The sequence below is a fragment of the Harmonia axyridis genome, chromosome 4, assembly GCF_914767665.1.
Source record: "Harmonia axyridis chromosome 4, icHarAxyr1.1, whole genome shotgun sequence".
Classification (NCBI taxonomy): Eukaryota; Metazoa; Arthropoda; class Insecta; order Coleoptera; family Coccinellidae; genus Harmonia; species Harmonia axyridis.
The window spans coordinates 29,523,403-29,534,404 of record NC_059504.1 but is presented as its reverse complement, the minus strand read 5'-3'; the positions used below and the strand labels follow the sequence as shown (position 1 = coordinate 29,534,404).

Genomic DNA, 11,002 nt, shown 5'->3' with positions numbered 1-11,002 from the left:
TTAGTATTTTGTAATATCACGTTTAATATCAATGATAATAGAATAAAAAAATTATAATCTTCAATACACACACATATCACAAGTTAGCCATGTTTAAATTCAAAATGTTCAAAAATTCAAAACATAGTTGCGGTCTCATAAGTACATTTACACCCACAACCAGAGGGACATACGTCATTTTCATTGAACCATTTCATAAGATGTATTGTATGACCACCATGACCGCAAACAATGCAACAGTTAGCAGAGCCTCTTACTGACAGGTGGCAAATTATGCAGTTCAAGGTAAGTTTTCGACAACTACTACAGCTTGAAGAGCGAGATGGTTTGGAACATGATTTACACTCAGAGAGGAACTCAACACCTTTGTGCTGTTCTTGAGGTGTACTTAAATATGTGAGTACTTCTGCTCGGTTATATAATAATCCCCATCTGTGAAGTATTTCCGCATATGCTAGTTTATAATACTCATAATTAGATATGGTGGAGCTTTTTTCTTTTTTCTCAGGGTTATCTAACCATAAACAATCTAAAGATGATGACGATCTCATTGTTTCTAGAGACGGAAATACCCAACCTTCTGCTAGAACGTCTGCTGGTGGTATTGTATGGTATGGCGAAACACATGACTGAAAAATACAACGCTACATATTAATTAGTAAATACAATGGCATCACAATGAATTTTGCTTGATGGAAATTGGAAATCTGAGTACTAATGTTGAAAGCTTATGTATCTGATTTGATTAGGTTTTGTCAAGAAAATGGACATTAAACCAAATAAAATAATTTAAGCACTCAGATTGTAGCAACAAAGTGTAATCGTTATATTAAAAGCATAGTACTGTAACAAATTAATTCAGATAATAAATAGGCCCACCTTATGTAAAATATGTTTGCTATGTTTGGAAGAAGAAAACGTAGATGGTACAAGTTTAAAATGAGCCTGGGACTGTAAAAGAGTTAGAACATGGAAATGGATTAGATATATAAATATTACCACTGAAGAAGGTACTCGGAAACAAGTCATTCAAAAAATAGAATATTCTTCATTAAATCCAATATATAGGTATATGCAACTCTAAAAATAATTCATGACATTGTGTTTTATTTGTTAAAAATTAAAATCTTGGAACTACTATGAAATTAAGATACATTCACAAGTATGTATACTGAATGACAAAAAAGGTGAACACCCATATGTTTATCTAATTGTAATAGTTTGTGATATATTTTCACGAACAAGTGAGAATACTACGTTGAAACAAGGTAACGTCAGATTTCATGATACCAGAGAAAATATATCCATATATCCATCTTAGATCGAAATTTGGGTGGAATAGGATACCCCAAGAAGATATCGACTCCCTCATAGAACTACCTAAGGAATGGCGGGTCTTCAATACACTACTGAATCAGGGCTTTCTACTGGAAGCATCAAATTCCAATTATTTACTGAGTAAGAGAAGTATGAGACTCAACAAGTGTACCAAGAGTAAACTAAATAGGATTTTTATGTATGAGTGTTTATCTTTTTTTTATCAGTAGTCAATTTATTTTTGAATAACTCGTTCTTAGCTATTATTATAGTATATGTTGATAATATTAGTTAAAAACTCATTATTTAAGTAGATGATAAGCAGAAGAAAAAACATACATTATTATGTGATTTGTTTAAGAAAGTTTATGAAGAACATTTTTCACTACATTTATTAGAAAAAAAAAACGGAATAGAATTATTCAGTTTTGGTTTGTTGATCAAAGAAATTTTAATTTTTGTTATTTCATATGAATGCTGATAGATGAATTGAAGTGAATATTAAATTTCCAATACTTAACGATCTACATAATTCGAATTAGATAGTGTTTTTCCTAATGATTTGTAACGATCCTTACTTTAGCTAATTTTTCCTTATTTTTCAGAATTTTTTTTGCTCTTTCTTGCTCTTTTCCATAAATGCAACAAAGCATCGCAGCCATTTGGACATCGTTCAAAGTTGCATAATGAGATATTCTGGAATCAAATTTTATTAGGCAGATCATCTCTCAATTCTTCTATTATTGGAATAAGTAAATGTTTTTTCATATTTGATTATCTCCATTTTTACTTGGCAGAAACTTATCTTGTAATTTCAATGAAAATAATATATATATATGTAGGCTTGGTTAATCGATCGTCTAGAGGTATGATTCGATTACCTGGCCTTTCGTCTTTTTCTTCGTGACTTTGTTGGGTTTGTAATAATTAAACTCTTTTCAATTATTTACATCTATTTACAAAGCCACAATTATACAGTACAAACTCGGTATTGGGAAGATCTTAATTACGTCTTAATTACAAGTTTCCCACTACGGTACTGAATTTCGTCTTTAACACGTTTAATTGATAACTCGAAACGTCTTCGTCGTACTTCAAGATTTCGGTCGTCTCGTCTTTAACTTGTTCGCGACTCGTCTTAATCTAGTCCGCGAACCGTCTTTACGTCGTACGTCTTAAGTTGACCGACCGAACTTGTCTCGTCTTCGACTTGAGTTAAACTGTACCGTCTGTACACGTCTTTGGTTTAATCTGAACTGTTTCCGTCTTCGGCTTAATCTTAACTGTGCTCTCTGTCGATTGGAACTACCCTGTCTCGGTTTGACCACACCCTTAGGGGAAGGTACCATCCCCCTAGTCCAATAAGATTTTTGCCGTACCGCCCCCAAAGATCTTCCGGATTCCTGGAATATTCTAGAAGAACTAGGGCCTGAGAAAAAGCATGAAACACATGTGGCATAATCGTCTTGTTCCGAAACCTTTCCCAACCCCATAAATCCAACCCCATAAATCCCTTAAGTTTTACCATCGACATATGACATTCTTCGACATCCCGAAGAATAGCACATCCTTTTTACATTATGTACAATACGTTCCCTGTAAATCCATTGAAACTGTCATGCCCTCGACATTAAAAGAAACTAATAGGTTCCGGTTGACCATCGCCATTATTTACAGGGAAACAATAAACTGGATCCTACATTCGACCCCCCTAAAAATTAGAGTTCGACCCGAACTCATCATCGTCCTCGTCTTCGTGAGGTATCCACGGTTTCATGAATTCCGCACATGTAGATGTCCTCATAGGACCTTCATGAACCCCGACTTTTGTCACTTCGTACCTCTCCTTTCCCTTCGATCGGGATACCTCATATGGGCCTAAAAACTTTCGTTTACGCTTCTGACCCGCGCCGAATTGAGTTTGCCTTATCGCTACCAGGTCTCCTACCGTGGACGTCTCGACTTTCTTTCTCCGTCGATCGTGTCTTCGTTTGCCATCCCTTTGTACCTTAGGTACCTGATCGGCGCATTTACTTCGTTTTTGCCCTTTATCGTCTTTCGTCATGTCATTTTCGAACGCTTCGACCACTGACCGATTTTCCTTTTCACGCATTTTAACCCTTTCCCCCTGACTATTACTTCTGGGGACATCGGTCGTAATCTTTACCTGGTTTATGCGTTCCTTCTTAATCTTTAACTTCACGTCTTTCGTCTGATTGGCTTTATAATTCTGGGTCAGTTTACCGTCTTTACCTTTACAAGGTTTACTATCGATGCGTTCTACATGAATTCTATCTTCGTCGTCGTCGATGGCGATATGCATCAACCAACTGTTCGCAACCGCTTGTTCCTTTGATCTCACGCTAATCCCTTCTTCCCCAATTAAAACAGTAGCCTGTTTCAAAATATTAGTACCAAGGATCGCTTGGAATCCCAACGATCCTTTAGGGATAATATGAAATTTAAGGTTGAACAATTGTCCATCTATCTTCACGTCTAATTTCAAAGAACCCATCGTATTCACCTTGAAATGACCCAAACCTCTAATGATGGTGACGTCTTTCTCTAACGGTAAGTGACGCAGGTATGAATTATAAATATCCTCGCGAATAATGCTAATCTCGCTACCGGTATCAAAGAGAGCCTCAACCGCAACCGCCCCAAAAACAAGTCTGATCGCATTTTTGGGAACTGATTCTACCACGGCCACTTCCGTGGTTTCAACCTTTTCTCTGCAACTCGCGGCAATATGTCCATGCTTATTGCATCGGAAGCATTTTGTTCCTTTGCTTTTATCTGGACATTCCCTCGACTTATGCCCTCTTCTACCGCAACTAAAGCAAGATTCGCTGCTTGCTTGCGCACCGTTTTTCGCGTCTTTAGTCAAATTTTTCTCTTTCGTCTCCGTCCGCTTTTCATAACCGTTTGATCTCACATCCTTTCTTTGGAAGTGAGAATCCCCCCTTTTGGTGATTTCCTCATAAATTTTGGCCTTCTGCTTGAAATCACCAAAATTTTTCGAGCCATACAATACTATTTTATTTGCGGAAATGTCCGCAATACCGTCTATAATGTATTGTATCACCGCTTCTTCTTCGATATTGGCTCTACTGCCGATCTCCCTCATAGCGAGAATGTACTCTTGTACACTCTCACTAGATTTCTTCCTCCTGCTAGCCAGGAGTTTGTGAATTTGCGCCGAACTCACACGGACTTCAAATTCCTCGCATAGCCGCTCTTTTAAAGATGCCCACGTCTTTATCCCCTTTTGAGATTGAATAAACAATCTCGCTAAACCCGACAGAGACTTTTTCGCGAATATCAATTTTTGAAGATCTGACCAACCCGTCATCGCAGCCATTTCCTCAAAATCCTCAATCCACCTCCCGACCGGATAATTATCGGCCCCCGTGAATTGTCGAATTGAATCTTCGACATCCCTAAACGTCAAAGAGAAACTACTTCGACAATTACGGTTTTCCTCTTCGAGCTTCATTTTCGACACCGATACCGAAACAGAGCTAACTAAATCATCGTCATTTTCGTCGTCATCGTCTTCGTCTTTCTCTAAAAGGGGACCACACAAGAAATCGCACACCCTTTTGGCGATCTCTTCCGTAGAACCCTCGTATGGTAAATTCAAAATTTGGCATACCGCCTCTAAATCAGTCTCCGTCAATTTTTGTTCAACGTCTTGTATTTTGTCTTGATGTTCGTTATCGTCTTTGTCCCAATCAAATCCGTCAAAGTTTCGTATTGCCCTACGTCTTTTGTATTTGTCACCTTCGGTCCCGAAATAAGCTATGTGCAGTGCTCTAATAGCCGGAACTTTGGCTTTCGAAATACCGTCTTCAATATGTTTTATTTCGCCTAACGAGAACATTTTCAATTTAGGTATCTACGTCGAAACGGAATGAAATTAAATTGAATCGTCTTACTTTACCCGTTGACAGAAATTCAGTAACCGCTCACAAATAAAAGCAACAGTAACACAAAATAAAATGGACACACATAAAAATAAATGGGAATAAGAACAAAAAGCAAAATCAACACACTAAATCTACAGAAAATAAATCGTCAGATTTGAGAATCGGAGATCAAAATATTCGTCTTCAATCCTGATTAAAATATACCAGAGAAAAACAGATACAGGAAAAAATTCTCAAGTGAATAAAAGTCAAAAAACAGTGAATAATCAAATTAAGTCAAATGGAATTGCAGAACCAACAGCTTATGAATTTCTACCTTGTACAATTCCTCGTCTTGTTGAACGTAATCCTTTATTCACACTGTTACACAAAAATGACCTTTTATCACTTCACACACTTCCTAGATGGTCTTCTCCTCGTCTCTCGGTTGATCTTCCTTCTTTTGTAGAATATTCTCGTCTACGTCGAATATTCGGAAATTCTTCTCAGATCCTGGACGATTTTCTCCTTAGTGTAGGCTTTTCACTTTGATCCCGGACGATTTTCTCCTTGAAAATACTCCACAGATCCCGGTTGATTTTCTCCTTGAAAATCTACTTCGATCCCGGTTGAGCCCCCAAAATGTAGGCTTGGTTAATCGATCGTCTAGAGGTATGATTCGATTACCTGGCCTTTCGTCTTTTTCTTCGTGACTTTGTTGGGTTTGTAATAATTAAACTCTTTTCAATTATTTACATCTATTTACAAAGCCACAATTATACAGTACAAACTCGGTATTGGGAAGATCTTAATTACGTCTTAATTACAAGTTTCCCACTACGGTACTGAATTTCGTCTTTAACACGTTTAATTGATAACTCGAAACGTCTTCGTCGTACTTCAAGATTTCGGTCGTCTCGTCTTTAACTTGTTCGCGACTCGTCTTAATCTAGTCCGCGAACCGTCTTTACGTCGTACGTCTTAAGTTGACCGACCGAACTTGTCTCGTCTTCGACTTGAGTTAAACTGTACCGTCTGTACACGTCTTTGGTTTAATCTGAACTGTTTCCGTCTTCGGCTTAATCTTAACTGTGCTCTCTGTCGATTGGAACTACCCTGTCTCGGTTTGACCACACCCTTAGGGGAAGGTACCATCCCCCTAGTCCAATAAGATTTTTGCCGTACCGCCCCCAAAGATCTTCCGGATTCCTGGAATATTCTAGAAGAACTAGGGCCTGAGAAAAAGCATGAAACACATGTGGCATAATCGTCTTGTTCCGAAACCTTTCCCAACCCCATAAATCCAACCCCATAAATCCCTTAAGTTTTACCATCGACATATGACATTCTTCGACATCCCGAAGAATAGCACATCCTTTTTACATTATGTACAATACGTTCCCTGTAAATCCATTGAAACTGTCATGCCCTCGACATTAAAAGAAACTAATAGGTTCCGGTTGACCATCGCCATTATTTACAGGGAAACAATAAACTGGATCCTACATATATATACAGGGAAATCCAGAGTTAAACCTTCCAAAGCTCAACATTTTTCAGGTATACATAAGAATTTTTTCCTTCATGATTGTGTCTAACTTGTTTCGGTTTTGAGAAAAAGTGTGGCAAAATTATAAGAAAAATTTAGATTTTCATTTAGTCTGAAACCTTTTGATCCATTTTCATAAAATTTGACATGCTTATTTGAGGTAATTATTAGTTCTTGTGGTTGATCAAATTGATATTAGTAAGACTAATATTTGCATGTCACTATTTCCATGTTCATTCTCTCCATATTACGACAAATAAACTAACTTTTATCAAAATTAGTTTTTGGGTGAATAATAAAAACTGATTTTTGTTATAACTTTGACACCTTGCATCTTGAAATAAAAATTTAGAATTTGTATGCTTAAAAGGGCCAAATTTTGTATCTTTGCCTGGAACACCATTCTTCACACTGTTTACATTATTATTATTATTTGAACTGAGGTCATTGTGGCTTGGTAAGCCTTCCGGGAACTGCGACCATGTAGATCTTTTATTCTATACCTTACCCATCCATTGAAAACCCAAGGAGGTCGTCAATGACGTGAATAAACCTGACAACCTCCTTAAGGACCTTGGCCGTTACCTTTCAGGTATCCAGGACTGCTTTCCCCATATGTATACATACTCATGTATAATAAAAAAATTATAGAAGAAGAAACAGTACAATATTATTATCATCAATAATAATTATTTCAATATTAGAGCTACCTCATATATATACTCTTACTGGCGTAAGAGTATTATTTCGGAAGAGGCCTACTTTGAAGACGATACAATAAACTTGGATGAGTTATAAGTATTTAGTGTTTCATTGGCAAATTGCGGGTAAGTTATCGACAATAGTATTTGAATTTGATAATACTTACAAGGATTTCATGAGTCGGACATTGAATGGATGCTGTACCCACATTTCACTATCTCTAACCTGGTCAGGACAAGCAGTAAGCTCTGCCAATGCCCAGGCTTGCACTAGATCCCATCTGCCAACAAGAGCTGCAGCAGCAGCATTATGCTTGCACACTGTTCCAACATCTCCTTCTAAAATATATTCTTCGGCTAATTGTTTATGCACAAGAAACAATCCAGAACTATCATAAATATGCACAACTGCCTTAGTGGGTTTTGAATAATGCTTAGTTCTGGTTCTTGGCCTTTGAAAATAATAGTTGGAAACTGATAGATTATATGGGGATCTTTTAGCCAATAGATTTTCTAGGGCAGAAAGTGCTCTTGGAGTGGCAATATCCATCTTTGTGGACAATCTACGACTATGCCCAGATCTCCCAAAACACACAAGGGTATCAACGGAACAAAATTTAGCACCAGATGTTCTAGGAAATGGTATGTAGGCATCAATAAATCCTCCTAAGGTATTGGCCGAATGAATAAAACTGTTCTCATACATTCTGTCTGCTTCTGTATCAGTTACTAATTGTTCAAAAGTAGTAACCATTTGTCTGAGACAGGATTCTAAGCATGTTCTATTTTTAGAAACTCTTTGTTGGGCCAGATGGTTTAATGTTTGAAGTAACTGAGTTGCTATGTTTTCAGTAACTTGAGAATTTTCTTTTATCTCAAAAACTGGAGGAACACCGTGGGGATAAGCTGCAGGGAAGCTTATTTGTAAATTAACTGTGAATCTACTCACAGTAGCTCTCACAGCACAAATGCGTTCAGATAAATTCATTGTTTTCACATCTAAATTAGGAATGTGTACATTGATTAGTGAAAACTCTTGCTGTAATGGCTCGACCTTAGGAGGTACTTTCTTCAATACCTTTCCTGTGTTTTCTTTAGAATTATGATATGATAGAACATCTTGGGCTACTTCAGGCTCATAACCACATAGTTTTTGAAGGAATGGCTCGATCTTCCATATAAGGAGGGTTTGATCTTTTGACCATGTGACCAGTTCAAAGCATGATTCTCCAGGACGTTTATACCTCCATGCGAATTCTAAAACAACATCTTTGTGTCCAACAAAGGTATGCATTGGAGTTGCCCTATTTGCTGTATTCCAAAGCAGTAAGCTGTTTTCTCCCCTTCTCATATGAGGCACAACAACAGTTATAAGACCATTTCCAAAGGGAGTGTATCTAAAATGCATATTTCAAAGAGAATTAATGATTATTATGATCACAATGGAGGTTCAAAATTTTGATATTGCAGAAATAATCCTGCTTTTTCACATCGAAAGTCTTGGACTTCTCTCTGTCTTGTAGAATAAATGTTTTGTTGGGAAAACAAAAATTTTAATAATGATAACAATAGTTAATTATATCTACTTTCAAAGTATTAAATTATCAATATATGAAAATTTTAATGAATAACCAGCAGCGCGATTCGAACCAGGGTCAATGATTCCAAATGAAAATTTCTAAAATTCATATCTCTAATAATAGTTGTAGTAGTAACAGTACTTTATTGTTCATAAACAAACAAATGGCCATCGACCTAAGGTCCTTCAGCCCTCTAATAATATATATTTTCAATTTCATGATTGTGTTGTTAATTTTCTGAAAAATGAATTGTTTTAAACTTGTCTCCATGATTTTTTTTGCTTTAAAAATTCATGGATTATGTTTTCTAAGCAAGGAGGATCAATGCAGTATAATAACCCATTTTTGTATCAAATTTCATGTCTGCTTTAAACAGCGGATGGATATTTTTTATTTGGTTTTTGGATTCTATACATTACAAAATGTGAAGAACTGTGAAAATTTCATGAGGGGTTAAATTTTTTTTTCTCAAACGATTCCAAAGCTTTATTATTGAAAATAATACACCAAAATGAGAAAATCACTGATATCAGTGAAATCAGGAGCTTTGGTGCATTTCTTTGACTAAAGCAGCGTCTTTTGCTGTAGTTTCAATTTATCACTTCACTAGAGAATGTAACTTGACTTATTTATTATAGGACGTTCTTTAGTCTGTCGACCTGATATTTATGTATGAATGATACAATGAAAAAATTTGCAACAATCACCTTGCTCTCCAGACTGGTGCATTGGTAGTTAAAACATATTCTGCTTTCCTAGGGTTAGCTGTGTCAAAAAATTTAACAGTGTTATCTTGACTACAAGTAGTGAACTGAGTCTCTGAAGTTCTACTCCAATCTAACCCGTGTATTTTGGACAAATGGGCAGCCACATATTGTACAGGTGACGTCCCTTTTCTTTGATCCCAAATTTTGATATCGCCTTCATGAGCTGTAGCTAACAGATTGGCTGAAATCCTATTCCATCGTACCTAAGATTCAAATCAAAATCCTAAGAATGATATCTCTAGATATTTTAGATTTAAGCACTATAAATTATTCTAGTTCAACTGAGTTATGCCAATTTTCAAACCTGAGAAGCTTCTGCAATAGCTGATAAAGAAAGTGCAGGCCTTCTAGAATCTCTCAAATCCCATATATGAATGAATGTATCTACTGAGCAACTTGCTAATAAATTAGGATCCATTTGATGCCAATTGACATCCGTCACTACTCTAGTATGTGCTTTGAGACAGTGGGATTGAGTGAGTTCTTCAGATCTCCATGTAAGAACTTCAAGTCTTTGGTTACTCTGAAAATTTGAAATCATTACAAGATGACCATTCCTAATACTTATTATTATCTCACAGATATAACACACAAATCTCTGTGATGCATTGTTGGATTCCATTCGGCAACCCCCACATCGTATTTGCTATGCCGAGGGAATTTTTGGACAATTTCACATTCTTCCTCCAGATTATGTAGGGCGATATATCTTCTCCTGGAAAATGAACAAGAAATAAAATAAATCATTTTAATTGAGTAATATTATTTGTACTACAAAGATATCTGGAAAATAAATTTTACCCAGCAAGCAAAACATAAGTGCCAGTTAAATCAACAGCCATAGCATTGGCTTGTAAGTCTTTCCCCTCCAAAGCGACATAATAATCACTGTTCCAATTTATAGCCATTTCTTGATTCTGAAATTTTCCTTTTGAGTTAGTTTATTTTGATTTATCTACTTTATGAGGTTAGGGTTCTATTTTGAATCATTGATCTGTCAAATAATCTATGGGGGAAATGGGATTTCCTTCGGAAATTTTCTAATATTACACTGGAGAAGTTGTAATTACTAGTTACGGATAATAACTCCTGATCGAATAATAAATATTTGGTTATTGCAATAATTTAATCCGCTAAAGAGATTTTTTTGTTGTTATTGTGAAAAATCTTATAAAATTTT

General features: G+C 36.2%; 1 protein-coding gene across 4 annotated transcripts; it reads right to left on the bottom strand.

Moving 5' to 3' along the window:
- Positions 1 to 10,982, bottom strand: LOC123678366 (GATOR complex protein WDR59). Of its 4 annotated transcripts, none has more exons than XM_045615360.1 (8): positions 10,624 to 10,982; positions 10,402 to 10,537; positions 10,127 to 10,345; positions 9,763 to 10,025; positions 7,643 to 8,872; positions 1,896 to 2,013; positions 880 to 951; positions 1 to 644 (listed from the first exon to the last, which is right to left on the bottom strand). In XM_045615360.1, exons 1-8 carry the CDS (start codon positions 10,728 to 10,730, stop codon positions 117 to 119), a joined length of 2,673 nt encoding a protein of 890 aa, XP_045471316.1. In that variant the 5' UTR covers positions 10,731 to 10,982; the 3' UTR covers positions 1 to 116. The 4 variants fall into 4 exon arrangements, with proteins under 4 accessions (XP_045471316.1, XP_045471317.1, XP_045471318.1 ...); XM_045615361.1 differs by having other exon boundaries at positions 1 to 629; XM_045615362.1 differs by lacking the exon at positions 880 to 951.
- Positions 10,983 to 11,002: the final 20 nt, after the last annotated feature.